General features: G+C 40.2%; 2 protein-coding genes across 2 annotated transcripts; both read right to left on the bottom strand.

Moving 5' to 3' along the window:
- Window positions 1-1,868: 1,868 nt before the first annotated feature.
- Window positions 1,869-6,450, bottom strand: LOC117821873 (PTB domain-containing engulfment adapter protein 1-like). The gene is made up of 7 exons (XM_034696414.1): window positions 6,326-6,450; window positions 6,154-6,229; window positions 3,112-3,183; window positions 2,674-2,772; window positions 2,430-2,567; window positions 2,244-2,351; window positions 1,869-2,030 (listed from the first exon to the last, which is right to left on the bottom strand). The coding sequence occupies exons 2-7, from the start codon at window positions 6,199-6,201 to the stop codon at window positions 1,965-1,967; spliced, it is 531 nt and encodes a 176-aa protein (XP_034552305.1). The 5' UTR covers window positions 6,202-6,229; window positions 6,326-6,450; the 3' UTR covers window positions 1,869-1,964.
- A 3,168-nt stretch (window positions 6,451-9,618) lies between these two features.
- Window positions 9,619-20,546, bottom strand: sars1 (seryl-tRNA synthetase 1). Its single transcript, XM_034695935.1, has 11 exons — window positions 20,353-20,546; window positions 19,272-19,342; window positions 17,440-17,520; window positions 17,171-17,329; window positions 15,986-16,129; window positions 15,653-15,808; window positions 13,567-13,788; window positions 13,254-13,383; window positions 11,690-11,847; window positions 11,404-11,533; window positions 9,619-10,562 (listed from the first exon to the last, which is right to left on the bottom strand). The coding sequence occupies exons 1-11, from the start codon at window positions 20,486-20,488 to the stop codon at window positions 10,411-10,413; spliced, it is 1,539 nt and encodes a 512-aa protein (XP_034551826.1). The 5' UTR covers window positions 20,489-20,546; the 3' UTR covers window positions 9,619-10,410.
- Between the last annotated feature and the right edge of the window lie 562 nt (window positions 20,547-21,108).

Here is a 21,108-nt window from a genome sequence, read left to right as displayed (position 1 = left end):
TCATAGTTATCTGGATATACTAATATTCAGTCAAGTTGTTTTTTAGGATAAGCCAGCTATGCTCTAAAGTAGGTGTTTCAATGTGTGCATGTAGTTTGAGGATGTATATTTTAATCTGATTTAGAAGAAACAGTGACTGAAAACTGTAACCCATCCTTAAAAAAAACAACTTTTCTTTCTTTCTTTCATTCATTCTTTTATCAATGGAGCTGTTTTCTGATAGATTCTCCAATAAAATGCATTTACTTAAATGAAGTTAAGTGTTTGTATTAAATGAAGATCATCTTCAACAAATAAGATCTCAGCTTTAAAAATGTATGAAATGTAAAATAAACAAAGTGTGAAAGTGTCTGCACTGTGAAAATGATTGTGTTATTTAATGACTGAATAAATTCTACTACTATCACATTATGTACTTTGAAATGGTATAATTTTTTTCCTGCTAAATATTAGAGTTGTTACCATTTTATTCATGTTCTTTTAAAGAAAAAAAAATTACAATAAAGAAAACGTGTAAAACATAAAGCTGGATGTCAGTTGTCCTTCAGTGTATATGTGATGTGATTGTTGGTGGAGTTGGTTACAACACAAGGGGCACCAGTGGAGACCTTGCCTAGGGCACCAAGTCGGTTAGGGCCCGGCCGGCTCTGAGTGAGGCACATGTACAGACCTTCACAACAACACTTGACAAAACAAAGACAGCAACATAGCACTATAAGTCCACAGACCAATGTGTATCTATATACCACCATATCCATATCCACCACCTTTATTTATTCAATGATTTGCCAAATCTTTATTTAGATAAAAACAGTGCAGATTATTAATTACAATAACATATTTTGCTAAAAAATGTATCCTTTTATCTTGGAAAAGTCATTCCCCCCTAAACTTTAAGACATTCCTTGATCAATTGGCACAATTTTTACCCCTAGAGAAATTGAAAGATGGAGCAAAGACAAAACAGAGGACACATTTTTCAAGACCTCTGGTGTTGGCTCCTCTCCAGTCTTGGGGAATGTTTCTAGAGGAAACATATAGTGGGGGATATGGATTTGGCCACCCTATCAATTGCGTCGTGGTATAAGATTATAATTGTTAGCAGGAACCCACTTTAAGTTCCCTAGCTCACAACGCTAGGAACATATTCTTATTGTCTCTGTGTTGTTCTTACATTCAGTCCATAAACTAGTGAATACACTGGAGTCAGAAGACCGTCCGAGGAACACGTGAATGCAGCATCACTTTGTTGCCTTCAGGTGACCTACGTACTTTTAAGTATCCAATAAATAAATGACCATAAAATTGTTGTTATTATCAAAGTTTCACTGCATTGGGGAGCTGATTTGGCTAGGTTCATGGAGCAGGTACACTTTGTTCAGTGTGCTGTGCTGGTCGAAGGATTGAGTCTCAGTCCTGACAGGGTGAGGTGCATGTCCTCTCCATCTGTCCCCACATTTCCTGTCTCTTTCAGGATTTCTTATCCAGTAAAGGCTAAGAGCCCAAAATCTTATCTTGAAAACAAACAAACATTGCTTTGTATCATATTTAAGTAAAGTCAAGTGTAACAGAGTTGGAAAGCTAGGGGTGCAGGTTCTATTATTATCCAAGCAGTTGAATACAGATTAAACATTCACAAATCTCAAAAGCTAGTCATATTCAAAGTTGTTATTTGGTTTTATTATGAGTGTACAACAAGTACTTTGAATGATTACGACACTTTGCGCAGCATTTGAACGCACCATGCTTTTTGCCGTTCGATAAGATAATATTAGCTGGAGAGCTCACTGCTGCCCTCTGCTGTTATGGAGAGATGTCTAAAATTAATTTAACATTATATATTTACAAAAGGGCTGGACAGAAAACAATTTCTGAACATATTAAAACATGTTTTTATTAATTTTCAACCCCAGCCTTCATTACATCTGTTTGTGCATTCCTCATTTCAAAAACATGATGCTACATTAAACCTCAGTCTGTCCTTGGAGCCTCCTCTTCAGCTCCTCATTCTCCCTCTGCAGCACTTTATTCTGAAAGGAGGAGAATGAGAAAGAGGAACAACTGTTGATAACTGCACGAAAGAGAATGAAAACATTCACATTGTGATCAATTCACCTTTATGTCAGCTCTTAACCTGACTTGAAACCTCTTAAAAAAAATGTGTTGTGCTAAATTAGGATACAGTGAGAGAACTGGAACTGATATAACAGAACATCTAAAGTCAAATTCAAAGTGGAACTGACCTTATGTCTGAGTGCTTCCACCTTTAGGTCTCGTGCTCCTCTGATGTTTTTGGTCTCTTTCTTTGAAGCTCTGAAGGAGTCCCCGATTAACGACACCAGCACATGAGACTGTGGAATATTTAGAAATGCACATAAACCACTGAACTGTTCCTGGAGGGGATGCAGAGCTGTTAGACTGATACTTACAAACTTCTTGCTCTGGAACAGATAGCAGTGATATGTGTCTGCTGTAGGGGGCTGAGCCACAAAACCAAAGACTTTGGGTGACAATGGGACCACGGCACAGAAGGAGATACTGGACAGAGGGCACGAGTACAACAAGAACTGAGAGGGGGAAGCAAAGTCAGAGTATCAGTGATGATTCAAGGCCAGAGACAGGGAGAATTAAAATGTAATTCCTCGCAGTAATAACATGATGAGAAGTTTTCACCTTGGTTTTGTTTTCCAGAAGGTCGATCCCGCTCAGGGACAGGAAGAGGTGGACTTTGCTGTTCTTGGCAGCCTTGTCTGGGTTGTATTTCTCTGGTTTCTGATGATGAGAGAGGATTGATTGCATCGTTGAGTCAACACTTGTACTAAATAAGGTCACATACAGCTCTAAACAAACTGATGTTTTCCTCTAGAACACAAACAGTATTGATGTCTAGATGAAATACCAAAACTTACAGAGCATTTTGGATAACAGTTTGAGATTTTAGCTGACTACACCTTGATTTATGGACAAAAACAATGACAGATGTATGATATCTTGGGCACTAAAAACAACACAGAATACACAACATTTGCTGAAATATTGGAAGCTCAAACATCAGCACATCTATTTTGGAACCAGGACAGACAGCACAGAGGGTATGTGGTTGTTACTGACCTTTAGGCTCTGAATCGCTTCATCCAGGACTTCTAGTCCAGCAGGGCGATCCACCTCAACTCGACCAAGAAACTTCAGGTTGGAGAAAGAAAAGCATGTGAAGAAAAATGAAACATGGTGTTTTTATTTAGGTTACATGTGGGCCACAGAAAAAGACAGCTCTGTTATGATGGATTAACATTGATGGATAACAAAATTAGTCAACTTGGTACTGGCCATGTACAGTCATGGCCAAAAGTTTTGATAATGACACAAATATTACATTTTCACAAAGTCTGCTGCTTCAGGGTTTTAGGTGTTTTTGTCAGATGTTTCTATGGTATAATGAAATACAATTAGAAGCATTTCATAAGTATCAAAAGCTTTTATTGAGAATTACACAGAATTCATGCAATAAGTCAATATTTGCAGTGTTGAACCTTCTTTTTCAAGACCTCTGCAATTCTCCCTGGCATGCTGTCAATCAACTTCTGGACCAAGTCCTGACTGATGGCAGTCCATTCTTGCATAATCAATGCTTGGAGTTTGTCAGAATTTGTGGGTTTTTGATTGTCCACCCGCCTCTTGAGGATTGACCACAAGTTCTCAATGGGATTAAGTTTCCTGGCCAAGGGCCCAAAATCTTAATGTTTTGTTCCCCGAGCCATTTTGTTATGACTTTTGCTTTATGGCAAGGTGCTCCATCATGATGGAAAAGGCATTCTTCATCACCAAACTGCCCTTGGATGGTTGGGAGAAGTTGCTCTCGGAGGACGTTCTGGTACCATTCTTTATTCATGGCTGTGTTTTTAGGCAAGATTGTGAGAGAGCCCACTCCCTTGACCGAAAAGCAACCCCACACATGAATGGTCTCAGGATGCTTCACTGTTGGCAAGAGACAGGACTGATGGTAGCGCTCACCTCGTCTTCTCTGAACAAGCCTTCCTCCAGATACCTCAAACAATCGGAAAGGGGATTCATCAGAGAAAATGACTTTACCCCAGTCCTCAGCAGTCCAGTCACTGTACCTTCTGCAGAATATCAGTCTGTCCGTGATGTTTTTACTGGAGAGAAGTGGCTTCTTTGCTGCCCTCCTTGACACCAGGCCTTCCTCCAAAAGTCTTCGCCTCACTGTGCATGCAGATGCACTCACACCTGCCTGCTGCCATTCCTGAGCAAGCTCTGCACTGCTGATGGCCCGATCCCGCAGCCGTAACACCTTCAGGAGACGGTCCTGGCGCTTGCTGGACTTTCTTGGGCGCCCTGGAACCTGTTTGGCAACAATTGAACCTCTCTCCTTGAAGTTCTTGATAATTGGATAGACGGTTGACTGAGGTGCAATCTTACTCGCTGCTATAAACTTCCCTGTTAGGCCCTTTTTGTGCAATGCAATGATGGCTGCACGTGTTTCCTTGCAGGTAACCATGGCTAACAGATGAGGAACAATGGTGTCATGCACCATCTTCCTTTTAAAGTGTCCAGTCACTCAATCATGACAGATTGATCGCCAGCCTTGTCCTCATCAACACCCACACCTGTGTTAATGTGTGTGACACCTGTGTGTCATTGAAATGATGTTAGCTGGTCCTTTTGTGGCAGGGCTGAAATGCAGTAGAAATGTGTTTTTGGTGATAAAGTTCATTTTCAAGGCAAAGAGGGACTTTGCAATTAATTGCAGTTGAGCTGATCACTCCTCATAACATTCTGGAGTATATGCAAATTGCCATTATAAAAACTGAAACAGCAGACTTTGTGAAAATGAATAGTTGTGTCATTCTCAAAACTTTTGGCCATGACTGTAGACCCAAAGGTTCACAGAGACTCTAAAGCAGAGCCTTCACTTTAAGGACTTTAGCATTTCTACTTTAGAGAGACAAGAAAATAACAAATAGACGAATGAGATCACGAAATGGCAACAAAGAGATTCAAAATGAAAACGAACGGGCAAAATACAAATCATGAGGGGACTCAGAAAGCAACGAAGCCCTAAAAGGACATGATTACAGAAAATTATATTTTCTCTGTTTTCACAAGATAAAAAGTTAATTTTGTCATTATCTCGAGAAAACGAATCAAGAATCAAGAAATCTGTATTGCCAGGTGAGCTTGCACACACAAGGGATTTGATGTGGTGAATGGAAGACTGGTACTTCACAACAACACAGTAAGGACATAAATATAGCAACCTAAAAACTAACCTTAAAAATTCTAAGTAAAAATAAAAATATCATCGGTACAAAGAAAGTTATAGAAGTACTTTTTAAGACATGAATAAGTTAACTTAGCCTAAGCCAGAAAAAAAGTGTGTTTTCTCAAGATCTCAACTTATTTTTCTCGTGATAATGGGATCATTTATCTCATTTTATCCAAAGAACAAAGCTTGTTTTTTGTGTTTTTGATCTTCAACCTGTAAGATAAATGTCTCACAATGTTTGTGACAAAAAAATAAATAAAAATAATGATAATTAAATAAACTGTTAGCAGGCCTTTCCTATTACCTGAAGTTTCTTGGTAACCATATGTATAAATGTGCTCCTTTTATGTTTGGTACGGAAGCCCTAAAAGGACATGATTAATACATTTTATTTTCTCTGATTCCTCATCTTATTTTTCTCGTTTACTCAAGAAACAAAGCTTGTTATCTTGAGATAATCAGACAAATAAGTTGGGATCTTGAGAAACCAAGTGAAAATGATATGTTATTTATCATGTCCTTTTAGGGCTTCCATAGAAAGCCACAGAAGAGTCCATTAAATAGAGAAACAAACTGAGCATAAACTTCAGCAAAACAATAATAAAGAGACAAATTAACCACGAATGAAGCAACTGCAAGTTTTCTCTATGATCTTGGAGGGATGGGGCCTTTTCATGTCTGTGCCCAAAACTTCAATGTCTCCCAATCCGCCCGTGTACATTGATGTCACATTAAAGTATGACAGAATAAATGCGGTGTCACTGACAGACTGGATCAAAAAGATGAAGCACTGAACATTGTTTGACTGTCTTTAAAAATCACAAATTAAAAATCAGAAAGAGACTTTCAGCCTCCAGAGTCGTGTTTACCTTCAGGGAGAAGGAGATCTCGTTGTCGTCCTCTGAGGTGTCGCTCATGGTGACACTTTGATTTCCAAACTTTACCCTGGAGCAAAATGTAGAGATAAAGATTAAAGATGAACATAAATGTTTCTATCACTAAATTCTTAATCATTTATAAAATACTTGAAATGTTTCTCACCTTTCACAGAATGACTCTGCTTCTTAACGCATTACAAATGCTGGAGTGTAAAGTCTGTTGGAGTTAACCAGTAACCAGCATCTCTTCCTTATTGCCTTTTATCAGATAAACGGGTATATCCTGGAGCTGCCTTTAAGTTTATGATGCATCAAACGTCCATTAAGCACAAACGATGTTAAGAATAATTTTAAAATGAGTCTAAGATTCTTAATCTCTTCTTTTTAAAACCTTCATACTTTGATTTAGTGTTAACTCAAAGAAAAACAAAGAAGGAAATTGAAGAGGACGAAAAATCTGAGAAACACTTGATAACCACGATGAGCATTAATGATACATATTGATTTTCTCTTGATAAATTGATGATCAAAGTGGTTCAGCTGAAGTATCATCAGGGTTTGTTGTTTATAAGTTCGTTTATGTGAGCTTCTTACTTCTTATGAAGGAGTAGTTGCATAAATAAAAACTGCGTGTGTCCTGTAAAAAAGCACATTTATTTGTAAGAGCATCCTGGTCACTGTGAGGATGTTTGAAAACTACCAGGGTTAATTGCTAAACACTACCAGTCAAAAGTTTGGAAACACCTTCTCATTCAAGAGTTTGTATATATCTTAATTACTTGAAACACTGTAGATTAATACTGAAGACATCTAAACTATGAAAGAACATATATGGAATTATTGAATGATAAAACATAAAAGTGTTAAACAAAGCAGATTCTGTCAATCAATCAATCTTTATTTGTATAGCGCCAAATCACAACAAACGTTATCTCAAGACGCTTTTACAAACATAGGAGGTCTAGACCACTCTATGTCAAACTATGAACAGAGACCCAACTTCAAGACAGGGTAAGACTCAGTCTGACCCCACCTTAATCCATCATGAGCATTGCACATCGCAGTATTTAGCTAGTTACAGTGGCGAGGCAAAACTTCCTTTTAACAGGCAGAAACCTCAGGCAGAATCAGACTCATGTTAGACAGCCATCATGCCTTGACTGAGTTGGGTCTGGAAAGACAGATAGAGGGGAGTAAGAGAGAGAAGTGATAGTGATGAGACGAGTCGTAGAAGCTGTTGCCGCTGAAGTCCAGCACGTCCGTATCAGCTGGAGTCCAGATCGTCCGCAGCAGGAGGACGTCTACGGCAGCTCAGAGGAATCTACGAGACAAGGGAGCTCTGGGACTCCAGAAAGGTCTATGGTTAGTAACTTTAATGGGACAGGGAGAGTTAAAGTAAGTGATGAAGGGGTTGGGGGGAAGGGGGTGAGCTAGGATCCCAGTGTGTCAGTGTGCCAGTTCCCCCGGCAGTCTAGGCCTATAGCAGCATGACAAAAGCTGGTCCAAGCCTGATCCAGCTCTAATTATAAGCTTTATCAAAAAGGAAAGTTTTAAGCCTACTCTTAAAAGTGGAGAGGGTGTCTGCCTCCCGGACCCTGACTGGTAGATGATTCCAAAGGAGAGGGGCCTGATAACTGAAGGTTCTACCTCCCATACTACTTTTAGAGATTTTAGGTACAACTAGCAAGCCTGCATGTTGGGAGCGTAGAGTTCTAGAGGGGTAATAGGGCACTATGAGCTCTGTAAGATACAAGGGTGCCTGATTTTTAAGGGCTTTGTAGGTTAAAAGAAGGATTTTAAATTCTATTCTACATTTTATTGGGAGCCAGTGTAGAGAAGCTAGCACTGGAGAAATGTGCTCCCTCTTCCTAGTTTTAGTCAATACTCGAGCTGCAGCGTTTTGAACTAGCTGAAGAATCTTTACAGACTTATTGGGGCAGCCTGATAAGAGGGAGTTAGAGTAATCTAACCTGGAGGTAACAAATGCATGGACTAGTTTTTCTGCGTCGCTCTGAGATAGGTAAAGTAGCCCCCTTTTTCCTTCATGACAGCTTTGCACACTCTTGGTATTCTCTCAGTCTGCTTCATGAAGTGGTCTCCTGGAAAGGTTTCTAATTAACATGAGCCTTGTGAAGAGTTCATTTGTAGAATGACTTTCCTTCTTAATGTGTTTGAGACCATCAGTTGTGTTGTTCAGAGGTAGGGTTAGTACACAATGGATAGCCCTATTATGGCAAAACCAGATTATTTCATAGTTTTGATGTCTTCAGTATTAATCTACAATGTTGAAAATAATTAATGTAAATAAAAACAATTGAATGAGGAGGTGTGTCCAAACTTTCGACTGGTAGTGTATATGTTTCTACTCTGCTGCTTTGATCTGATGTCTGTTAATCTGAATGAGGTTACCCTGTTAACCTGTCTTTGGTTGAACATGTTGTTAATGTAGGATACAATAAGGATTTAAAATACTGATACTGGAGGCTGCTGAAGTATTCCTTAGGAAAGACATACAGATACAGACAGGCTCCATCACCTCCAGATAAATCAAAGAACGTATACCTCACAGTAGTTTAAAGGTTGTGTGAATTGAAATAATTTATTTTCAGATCTTCTAATCAGTAGTGCCGTCCTTTCTTGTAAAAAGTGAAACCTAAAAAAACAGCTGCTGCGACTGGAGACTGTTTTCTGTTCTTCTGCAAATGTCACGTTTCAGGCTGAGCTGTTTTTCATTCCAGTCTTTTCTTTCGGTTTATTTTTAACTTTAACATGTTCAGGATGAGTGAAAATAAAAATATGGTCATGAGTGACTCCAGCCAAATATGTGGCTAAATGCAGCGTTTGTTCATTTAAGTTTTCATAAGCATTGACAGATTAACTTGGATCAGCTCGTAGTTATGTTGCTATAAGCTTAAGACTGCCAGGGGAACTGGGACACTGGGATCCTATCTCTCCCAATCACTTCCTTTAACTCTCCCTGTCCCATTAAAGTTACTAACCATAGATTTTTCTGGAGTCCCTGAGCTCCCTTGTCTCATAGGTTCCTATTGAGCTCTGTTGTAGACGTACCCGACTCCAGCTGCTACTACTACTACGACTGCTATCCATCTCATCACTTTCATCTCTCTCTCTCTTAGTCTCCTCTATCCCTCTCTCCAACACGGTCTCAGCAGATGTGTGTCTAACATGAGTCTGGTCCTGCTGGAGGTTTCTGCCTGTTAAAGAAAGTTTGTCCTTGCCACTGTAACTTGCTAAATGCTGCAAAGTACTCTGCTCATGGTGGATTAAGATGAGATCAGACTGAGTCCTGGATCTTATCCTGTCTTGATGTTGGGTCTTTGTTAATAATAGAACATAGAGTATGTAAAGGGTCTTCAGATAACATTTGATGATTTGGCGCTGTATAAATAAAGATTGATTGATTGACAGATACACATGAAGAGACACACAAAGAAGTTCCATACCAACTGTATTTAATCTGATGTATTTAACGCCCAATCATTCATTTATATATTTATATATATTTGTATTAGCAAGTGCTTACAATGTCGATGTCTCAATCAGAAGCTCGTGGACAGCCTTATGTCAACAATGACGTCAAGCAACAAAGATGGAGGATGATGATGATTGTGGTTTGAGAGGACGTGAAGCAAAGCCTAAAACAGAGGGGAAACTCCAACACCTGATTGTTTGGATTACAGTCGTGAGATTAACTTTGACAGGAAAGAACCGACCATGTTTCACAGAGGAGATGAAGGTTTTGGTCTCAATGATGAATAATGAGGAGTTATACAAAAACCACACCTTTCATCGACACTTACACCCCGAAAGTTCAGGAAACAAACATTCACCTGTTATAACCTGTGGTTTTATCTGCGCTACGCTCCCATCTCTCCAGAGAGGGGAGGTGGAACTCTAACTAAATTGCACTGCTGTCTTTTATTGGTTTGATTTAGGCTCGGTGTTGCTGCACATGTTTGAAGAGGACAGAGACAGACAGACAGGTGGTCAGTGGAATCTGTAGATGACTGAGAGCACAGAGGTTTCCCTTTTTTAAGTGTGCTTCAAGTGGATGGGGGTAGAACTGCTGAGATGAAAGCACCGTCCACTCAGATAGAAACAGACAACACAGAGCCTTCACTACGTCAGGTTTTCTAACAGATGTGACCCTCAGTCAGGACACACAAGGCTCTGCTCCGTCAGTTTCTATCTGTGCAGCCGGTGACGTGATCGTACGCTCAGATAAGTCTATGAGTCGTTGACGGACATGCCGTCCATGGCGTTGGGCAGGTCTCCCTGCTGCTTCTTCTTCTTCCCTCCTTCCTGCTGCTTCTTTGCTTTCTTTAACATCTCCTGATCGATGGGAGCGGGCTTCACAAACTTGATCATCTCTGTTAAACCTGGAGGAGAGAGGGCAGAAGATGGTTAGAAGAGAAGAACATTTAAACCCTCAAACAAATAAAAAAACTCAAATACAAAGATAAAATTAAAACAGTGAAGAACGTAAACACCTCAAAACGTTTCACATAGGAATATTATCCTTTTTTCTATTTTACTCTCTAACCAGCACATCTCTCAGACTGTATGTAGTTAGCGTGAAGCTAAAGCTTGTCAGCTCAGTGTAACACAGAGAACATCACTTTGGTGCTACATTTTATTTTTCATACACCAGCTGATGAATCAGCGGCTTGACTCAGCAGTGTTTCTCTGACTTCTGTGCTGTAGTCATTGTGAAGAACATTTCATAATGTGTCTTAGGAGCAGACATCATTATTCTGTATTAGGAGAAGAGATGTGTGCGCAGTCATACTACATACTACCTTCAAACCAAGTTTGTAGTATGCAGTACGTACTGCATACTACATTCGTAAGTAGTATGTAGCAGGTGGTTTCGAAAACAGCCATAGTTTGCCTGCAGACTCTGTGACCCCGTGTTTAACCAGACCACTATCAATTTCTGATAGTTAAATTCCCACTAAACAACCAGTCCACTATCTGTTTGGAAGACCAGGAAATCTTTTAATCTGGAACTCCCCTAACTAGGATCATTAAAGTTTATTTTGCATAAAAGAAATAATGAAAAAAATGTGATCATGTCTTCACGTGAGACTAAAACGCCACCAGAATTACATATTTCCTTCACCAACTACCCCCTCATTGTGTAAACTTTATTTTATGAACCAAATCCTTTCGTGTCATTTCTCTTTTTAAGTAAAACACAAGATGTGAAGTCGTTCTTACCAGGAGGCATAAACTGCCTGAGCACCTCTGGAATAACGATGCCCTCTTCGGTCTGGAAATTCTCCAGGATGGCGCACATCACACGTGTGGTGGCGCACATGGTTGCGTTTAACATGTGAACAAACTCCGCCTAAAGAACCAAACAAGGACAGGAAGTCTTAAGAGGATGCAGCTACAAGAGGAACAACACATCTGTAATAAGGTGAGTTAAATCATGTGATACAATGAGCCAGAGTCACATTATGGATCAGGTATCATGACAGCAGTAATAACGGAGCAGGCTCACCTTGTCCATCATCTTCTTGGTCTGCCCGTATCGGATGCGGAGACGTCTGGCCTGATAGTCCAGGCAGTTTGAGCAGGAGACCAGCTCTCTGAATGCACCAGAGCCGGGGAACCAGGCCTCCAGATCCAGCTTCTTACTGGCTGCATGATTCAGGGCACCTGTAATGACAAAGACCAGCGTTTAGAAGGCAGCGTGCAGCTAACCCTGTGTTTCTGTGAGGGTTCAAGAGAAGCAGAGGAAGCTGATAAGTAAACCCTCACCTTTACAAGAATGTATTTAACACAATCAACTAATTAGCGGATGATTTTCTGGATTAGACTTCAGAGTCAGTCGATAGAAGTGTCAGAACATCAAGAATAATGCTCATTTGTTGATTTCTTAAAAAAGCAGCACAGTCTCATATTATAGAATTTAGAAGGACTTAAAGGATCAGAGTTTAGGCTTTAGTGACATCTAGTGGTGACTTTACAGACTGAATCAAGGCGCTCTCTAGAGCAGGTGTTCCTAGAAAGTAACTGTTGATCTGCACGTTTCTTCTTAAGACTCGTACAGGTTTTTCTTCACGGTGCATTTTGTTCATTATGGTGTACCATATATGGCGCACACTTAGAAGGATTAAAAGTAAAACACATTCTCCCTGGACACAAGGGTTCAGAGTCATTAAACAAAGTTCAATGTTGATTTGTTACTGAAGTCTAAACCATGATTTTTCCTGCAGCTGTTAAACTGTGATCATTGTGAGGCTCATGTAGTGAAATGCTCTGAATCTGCTTTTATTTAGGTGCTAACACTATTTAGCTGTGCTGGACTGAACACAGAAGCATTTTAATCATTTAATTGGCTAATTGTTTCAGCTCTTTCTACGCCAAGTACATCAGTTCTTTAAAAGTAAGTTCATTAACAGCAGGAACCTTCTTAAGTGATTAGTGGTGAGTCTCTGTGTCAAACTTTTTTATTCTGATACAAATTTAGCCCTGAGAAAAGTTGTGCAGAATCATGGAGGAACAATCAGGCGTTCAGAGTTTAACACAGACTCCACCAGATCCGTGTCCGGTCTGTCTCTGATCTGCTGCGGTCCGGCACTGTGCTCTCTTGTCTGTCAACACCCACCGGTTGAGTTTTCAGAATGCAGCACAGAGCAGGACCGCAATCACTGAATCAAGGATTCTCCTCCTCCATGTTGTCTTTCTGGTCCTCTGAAAACCTCTGACCTGTTGACTCCAGGCCTGGCTCCGCTCATCATGACGTTTTGTTGTTGTAGTTAAGTGAAATACGATCTGGTGATAACACAGAGTCTTTTATTCTGAAATTAACTGGATGTTTTCATTTTGTTTTGGTGCCTGACTTCCTGTCCCACTCCATCTGCTCTGTTGAGATTGATGCGTCGTGCTCCGGCATCCGGGAAAAATAGAAGTCTTGCTGGAACGCAATGGAGCGGATCCAGTGGAAGTTAACACATTGACTAGAATAGAAACCTATCAGATCCGGTGCCGTGATTGATCGGAGACAGATCAATTCAAAACATTCATGTCTTGTATAAGTCTTCATTGTCTGTCAGACTTACCAGAGACGATGTTCACAATGCGATAAGGAATTCCTAGAGACTTATAAAACTCCTCCGCCGTCCCGATCATCTCATCGAACATCTCCCATGACTTGTCGTCGTGTGGGGAGGCATAGACAAACTGCTCGATCTACAAGGGAAGAGGGATCACATTACTTTGGTTAATTAAAAAATAAATGTATTACCTATCACACTTCCTGATTATCTATCTACAATCATTCTGATTCAAAACACTGAAGATGCTCCTTGCAAAGACTTATAATGTAAATTCATTCATCTGGAAAACTGAGATTTAGAATTTTCCACAACTGACCTTCTCGAACTGGTGCACCCTGAAGATCCCGCGGGTGTCTCGGCCGTGGGAGCCCACCTCCTGTCTGAAGCAGGTGGAGAAACCTGCGTAGCGGATGGGCAGGTCCTCGGGTTTGAGCCACTCGTCCCTCAGGAAGGCTGCGATGGGCTGCTCTGAAGTGGCGATGAGGTACTTCTCATCGATGGAGGAATCGTCGGACTTCTCGCTGCCCTTACCGATGACCTGAAGGGAACACGAAAGAGGGACAATAAGTTCAATAACAGGGTTCACGCTGTCAAGAAAGTCCTGGTTCAGTCATTTTAAATCACCAGTAGGTTCTCAGAGATGGTAAAGTTTTGGAAAAAGTGACATCCAGACAGTTTTAGAGAGAAAAAGGAGGAAACTGGATTTATAAATAGTCTGTCATCATCGACTCTGTGCATCTTTTTGAAATCATGCATGAGGAAAACAGTCCTACAGCGTGTGTCTGTAGTGCAGTGTGGACAATAAAATGAGTTTCAAATAAAGGGGGTGAGGTGCTGCAGAGGTCCTTAACACTGAGACTGCTAAACCACCTTGCTTGGGAAATCCTTATATCACATTACAAAGAAATGCAACACATGCATCGTGATATTTATCCTACCCATAACTTCCTGCACTCAGCCCGACAAGTTTCAAAATCTAAAAATATGATTTGTCATGAGTCATGAGACAATAATGCTGCCTCTCCAACTCAATGATCTCAACCGTGACTAAGCTCCTGTAAACAAGCCACACTTTAATATGTGCAGTAGTTACGGTTGACATAGAGACAACAAACAACATCGCATGGAGACAAACATAACTGGTTCTTTGGTTTTGATGAGGCTGCTGTGGATCTGTTGAATAGTGAAACAGCGCCCTCTTGTGGCTGATAAAAATTGTCACATTAAAGCTTCACGGTGGCAGGAGGAACAAATATAGTCAGTACGTTTGAATTAACAGAGTACAGGAGTTGAAAAACAGGTTTAGGTCGTATTCAATAGATAGGGAGGATCAGTTCTTTAAATCCAAACTCCAATAAACTCCAAGATTAATTCAATCTAGGACTCTTTGGATTTGGAAAATCTTTATTGTCCCCAAGGGGCAATTTGGTTTGCAACAGTAGTCCCACACACTTCATACACACACAAACAATACACATAATAACAAACAAGCTCACACATTTAATTTAAATACATAACTACATAACTCCTGTGGATGACATCATTTTTTCTGCATATGAAACCATAGGTGCCACAATCCTATGTGGAATGGCAACAACTCTACAGTTTCAGACATGATGTCTACCAAAACTACACTAACAGAGCATGGTTATATGGACCAGGGTGAGTCTCAGGTCTAAACAATGGTTCTTGTGTAACGTCTAAAAATTATAGAATGTATAAATAATGGATATAGTATCCGTGATGTCACCCGTCTGTTCCTGAAGCCCTTGTTTGAAGCCAATCGGCGTCGGGAGCCATATTGGAAATGTTGAACTCAACATAACTTCTGTCGAGCGAATGTGATGCAAAGAGGCGGACTTTAAACCTCCTCACTAACAGCTACAGTGTTCCCGCCTGTCAATCAGGCCAGCTGTGCCTCTCGTAATGGAAAACTTGTAATCTTAATATCTTTAAAATTGCTGCGTTTTGAAAAAATTCACCCCCCCTACCTACAGTGTGTGCGGATCAAGAAATGAGCTATCCAGACTACACTTGTTTTTTGTACCAGGCTGTAAACATGTTTATTTCTGCTGTAAAGATCGTCTTCTTTGAATTGGTGTGTACGTGGTTTCTGGTACTTCCAGAGCCAGCCTCAAGTGGACACTCGAGGAACTGTAGTTTTTAACACTTCCGCATTGGCTTCAATTTTCGAGGCCAGAGGTTGCCGCTTGCTAAAAATTCATAAGAAATGCTTCATCTCTTTCTTTTAATGTTCAATGTGGCACAATTCAAAACCCTGCAGGACAGAGAAGTCTTCTTCCTCTTAACATTGAGGTTAAACTGAAGACAGACCCAAACACACAGACACCTAATTGAAAAGTTAACCAGAAGAGTTGAAAAATCCAGTTCACGTTTCTCACCTTGTAAAGCTCATCGTCAAACTGGCTGAGCTGCGCGACTTCCTGCATCACCTCCTTCCTCATGAAGAAGGGCGTGTAGAGCATGGTGTAGTTCTTGCTGTGCAGTATCCTCAAGGCATAATTGATCAGAGCCTGCTCCAGAAAAACCAGCGGCCCCTGAACACAACAGAAGAGAGGAAAATATATCAGCAGCTGTTTTTTAATTTGTGTATCTCAACGGCTCGGTCACGGTATTTGATTCAAGAATAAAAAAACAGGATTATAAATGTGAGTGATTGTTCTTCTCTTCAGTGATTTGTTTGTTTATGTCCTTTATTTTAAATCTGAACTCACCTTCAGAAAGTAACCTCTGCTCCCGGCTACAATAGCTCCCTTCTCCCCTTCAAAGCCATCGATCATGACCACCAGGTCAACATGAGAGTACTTCTTCTGCACAGTGCAGTCACCCCAGGTACGCTCCACCTTGTTGTCTGCGTCCTGTCAGGAAGAAACAACAGGGAAAGTAAGAAATATAAGATTAGTATTTAGAGTTTGAGGTAACATAGGTACTTATGCACTCATATAAACCTCAGAAAATAAAGCAAACAAGGGAAATTACAAATGTAGGAAAACTTTAAAATTAAACTTCATATCAGATTTTCAGTCAATCAGTCTTAATCTACATATTTAAGCTATCTTATGAAACTTTGTAAACCATATACTAACATATTTAGAGATGATAGCCTAAAATATTAAATGTGTTCCTGCAATCTGTATCAAAAAATGTCATTATTTCAAGTCCCTTGAAAACATAACCATGGATGCACATCATGAAAACAAACCAGAAAAGTACAGATCATAAACTGTAGCACAACTATTAAATACACTGCAGCAGTGATCGGGCAACATGAGTCTGTCTTGAATATTACATTTTTCTTTTGAATTATTTGTAAAAACACGTTCTATATTTAAGACAAATGCAGGGGCCATAATGTTGATTTTCTTGTCTTATTTGTTAATCATGATTATTTCCTTCTAAGGTTGACTTCAGTTCCGGTTTTGGGTTCATGGGTGTGGTATACCTTTTATCTACCTGTGCAGTTGTGTGGCGGGAGGCATACGAAGAGGGTGAGTGGATTTGGATATATTTGTTGATCGCCATCATCATCATCATTATCACTGTTTATTTAGATCTTTTTTGGTATTGAATTATTTTGAGTCTTTCGTTAATAAATAGAAAAACCTTTCATGGATTTTGATTTTGATTTATGGCAAGACCCGTCATAAACACGAGCCCACTTAGTCTCAGCGGCACTTTTCAATCTTAGCCGCTTCAACAAAGTTCGCATTTTTTAAAACCAAGGTGAGCACAATCTTTCTACAGTGTAAGGAAGTATTAATGAATCTCAGTTTTTTTTTCAGACCATTTTCATTTAAATCCCCCCAAGAAATCCTTGTACGGGCAGTACTGTAGTCTTTGATCCATAAAGCTGTCTAAAGTCTGATCCTTTTAAACCTGTACCTGTATCAAGCTCTTACCTCATCATTGCTGATGGGTACAGATGGATGCAGAAGGTTTCCAATCTCCCTCAGGTACTCGAAGCGCTCTGCCTCAAACTTAAGTCTCTCACTGTCCGTCTTCTCCACGGCCTCATCCACCAACAGACGCACCTTCTTGATCTGAGTTACAGTGAGGGCCTGACAAAGAAAAATGCAGACATGTTAGAGGAGGAGGAGAAGAAAGAAGTCAATCTGTTAACCTCTGCAGAAAAACGCTGCCACGCAGATTAATTTATGGACGGTCATACCGACAGAGTGTCAGCCGTTAGAGACTCCAGGTTCTGCGCTTCTTCAGGTACGGAGTCGTCATCTCCAACTGGTTCCTTTCTCTGCGTTAACAACATAACAAAAGAGTTAAACAGAGGAACATGAAAGTTAAATTCTCAGGTGTAGTTTGTAAACACATCTTTTCACTCCACAGAAGAAAAAAAAACTAGGGATGCACCGAAAATTTGGCCATCGAAAGATTTTTATTACCGAAACAGAATGTTGTGATGACGCAAGCAAAAACCGCGGCCAGTACGCGCTTGTCTGGATCAGGGCCAACATGTCTGCATCCATTCTTCCTTTAATTGCAGCACTAAAGCGTCTTCTAAGTAAAGAGGGTGAGACGGACCACAGAATGAAAACAATGAAAAGTTCACTCTTAGAGTCTGTCAGCACACGTTTCACTGAGATCTATTCAGATCCTCTGCACTTCATCGTGACTCTACTTGATCCGTGTTATTAAGATCATTACTTGGATGTGGGAATAAAGCAGAGCGCACGAGAAATGATCCAGGCCGATCCATCAGAAAAATGGGCTCGTCTCTCTGAACCAGATGAGGGTCATGCACCCTTGTCGTCTGATATGTTTTTTTTTTTTCCTCAGAATCAGCTTTATTCGCCAAGTATGCTTGAACACACAAGGAATTTGACTTTAGTAAACTGTGCTCTCTTTGTACAAGGCATAGGAATAGGAATAAGAATAAGAACTACAATACAAAATAAAATAAAAATATAATAACAATAACCTTAGCTATAAATACAAAGAAACAACAAATAGGCTTGACTAATATGTACAGGCTAAAATAATATGATAAAGTGCAGTGGTGAGTTGCAGAGGTAGTTTTACATTATAAAAATAGAAGTTAAATAGTACAAAAAATAGAAATATGGAATTCTGCTTGGAGAATTGTTGCATTGTGTATTTACATGTATATTTACAGAGAGTATTGATCTGACAGGTATGACACTGTTATGGTTTAGTGTTCATCAGAGTGACAGCCTGGGGGAAGAAACTGTTCTTATGGCGGGTTGTTTTGGCACACAGTGATCTGTAGCGCCTGCCGGAGGGGAGGAGTTTGAAGAATTTGTGTCCAGGGTGTGAGGGGTCAGCAGTGATGCTACCTGCCCGTTTCCTGGCCCGGGACCGGTACAAGTCCTGGATTGGGGGCAGGTCGACACCGATGATTTTTTCTGCAGTCCTTATAGTCCGTTGCAGTCTGTGTTTGTCTAGTTTGGTTGCAGAGCCAAACCAGACAGTGATGGAGGTACACAGAACAGACTGGATGATGGAGGTGTAGAACATGATCAGCAGCTCCTGAGGCAGGATGTACTTCCTGCGTCAGCTCAGGAAGTTCAACCTGCCCCAGGAGCTGCTGATCATGTTCTACACCTCCATCATCCAGTCTAATGTTTAATGAGATCATAATTTTAGTGAGGTTAGGTAACAGTCAGAGCCATAAATGCAATGGTAGGGGAGACCGGGGACAGCTGTAACATTTTTGACATTTCTGTCTGTAACTTTGAGCTCTTTTAACCCAGTGTTTTCAAACTGCTATACAAACTAGCTTCAAGTGTCTGCAAATAAATGGCATAGAAAATGCCTGTGCAAAACAAACAGAAAATGCATAGCTTAGTCTCAAATCCAAGGAGTGAAATGTTACAACTGTCCCCGGTCTCCCTACAACTAATTGGCGTAATAATTTATTTCGGTTTTCATCCGTGGTTTCCTCATTTTCGGTTTTCTGCCAAGAATTTTCATTTCGGTGCATCCCTAAAAAAAAGCAACTATTTGAGTGTCCAGATGCTTTCTTACTTTCATTTTCTCCCCGATGCTCTTGCTGCAGAGGTTCTTAGCCTTGTTGAGGTTGTCTGCAGTGAAGCGGCCTGTAAGGAGATGACAAACAGTGAGTGAGAGAGTGCATGGGACAGTGTGTGTGTTTGTGCCTGTGAGCTGCAGAAGCACCAATAACCAAGTGACAGAAGCTGGAGGCAGTGCCAACATCGACATTCAATAAAGAATGATAATAAAAAGGTGATTAAAACAGGAACAATGCACTGATAACATCTTTCATTATCAGTCTGAATCAAACAGAGTCTGTGTCTGCACCGCAGGGCGAGGTTGACTTGGCAGGTTGGAGGCTGGGATTGCATCAGATTGCACGTTCTTACCCGGCATCGCTAAGCTAACCTGGCATAAGCACGTTTTGTGTTTATATCTCACATTAAAGTTACCCAAAATACAGAGCCTGGAAGCTATGGATTAAAATCCTTATAAGTAAGTACAATTCACTACTAAGTGGGAACCATATGGCTCGTGAAGGTTCCCTGAATGATGCTAAGTGAGGTAGCATTAGCCCCACTGTTCTCTTCGTATGTTTGAACACAGCACCAGACTCCCATTAAAATATGCCTTAAAAATGTTCTGTAACTTAATAACAACTTGTTTCGTCCTTTAAACTGGTGCTTCTCATATAATCATATTATGTGATGTCCATTCATAAATACGGCACACTTTATAAGCAGCAGGATGATAGCTGTCCTCATAATCAGTTAACTTTGTGAGTGAACTCTGCAGTGAAGCTATCATCATTCAGCGTTGACGTTACAGCAGGAGGAGCAGGAGGGTGAGTCTAAATCTTTATAAAGATGTTATCATTAAAGGATTTCACAGGATTTAAAGACGCCGGTATATAACAGTGTGTTCAAAGTATACAAAAAGTATGTCTATGTTTCCATATAGGATGTTAAAATGCTCTTTATTCCGAGATCAAAATAAAGATGTGAAACTTTGAATGGAGTTCTGCGAAAGCTGACGTCACTTTAACATTAGCATTAGCCACCGCGCTAACGTTAGCTGCTCTGACTGGAGCAACAGGAACAAAAGGGACACTCACATTTCCTCCACTCTGTATCCGAAGCGATCAGTTTATCAACCAGGGTCACGTCTTTGAACCTCTTCCTCTGAGTTTCACGGACGGCTTCAGGGTCGCCGCCTTTGTCGGTCCGAAACAGGTCCAAGTCGAGCACCATCCTTCCGATCCTTCCACGCTGTCTGTCAGAGGAAGTGTGGAGGTGCTCACTACGCCAGGGCGCATGCGCATCAAACAGGGTTGCCAGATCTTGTTGCTCAAAACTGCCAATCCGGAATTTCGACTTGAATGGTTACTGATTCATACATAAAGGCCGATTTGACTTGATTCAATTCGATACAAACTTAGAAAAGAGTATGATAATTTCATAGTTTGTTTTAAAGATAAACTATAGTTAATTATAGTTATAGATAACTATAGTTATGTCTTATACTGTATATGAATCTATGGTTTGATATATAGTATATCATATACTAAATGAGTTTCCATATGTATTAATAAACTAATATTTAAGTGAACATTCACACATCCAAAACATGTTTTTGCCTTATTTGCACTGTTAAATATCTATTGTACAGAAATATAATAATATAGCACTGATATCCTTAATACATTAGGGGCATATAAAAAATAAAAATCAAGAATTAAGACTACTACATGTTTATATTTCAGAGAGGAAAAAATATATAGAAAGACATACAGAAATAAATAAAGAAAGAAAGAAAGTAATACATACACACATACAAACAGACACACAGACCGACCGATAGACAGACAGAC

Source organism: Notolabrus celidotus, chromosome 11 (assembly GCF_009762535.1).
Source record: "Notolabrus celidotus isolate fNotCel1 chromosome 11, fNotCel1.pri, whole genome shotgun sequence".
NCBI lineage: Eukaryota > Metazoa > Chordata > Actinopteri > Labriformes > Labridae > Notolabrus > Notolabrus celidotus.
The sequence above is the reverse complement of the archived record's forward strand: the minus strand, read 5'-3'. Positions and strand labels throughout refer to the sequence as shown.

Bases quoted from the DNA above. Each gene is read 5' to 3' on its own strand.
- LOC117821873 (XM_034696414.1), bottom strand. From the start codon at position 6,201: ATGAGCGACACCTCAGAGGACGACAACGAGATCTCCTTCTCCCTGAAG. The intron at 2,773-3,111 runs GTCAGTAACAAC...TCTCATCATCAG, and splicing joins AAGCGATTCAGAGCCTAAAG to AAACCAGAGAAATACAACCC. The intron at 2,352-2,429 runs GTAAGTATCAGT...AATATTCCACAG, and splicing joins TGTTCCAGAGCAAGAAGTTT to TCTCATGTGCTGGTGTCGTT.
- sars1 (XM_034695935.1), bottom strand. From the start codon at position 20,488: ATGGTGCTCGACTTGGACCTGTTTCGGACCGACAAAGGCGGCGACCCT. The intron at 17,521-19,271 runs GTAAGAAAGCAT...TTGTTAACGCAG, and splicing joins GCATCGGGGAGAAAATGAAA to AGAAAGGAACCAGTTGGAGA. The intron at 11,534-11,689 runs GTGAGCCTGCTC...TTGGTTCTTTAG, and splicing joins CCAAGAAGATGATGGACAAG to GCGGAGTTTGTTCACATGTT.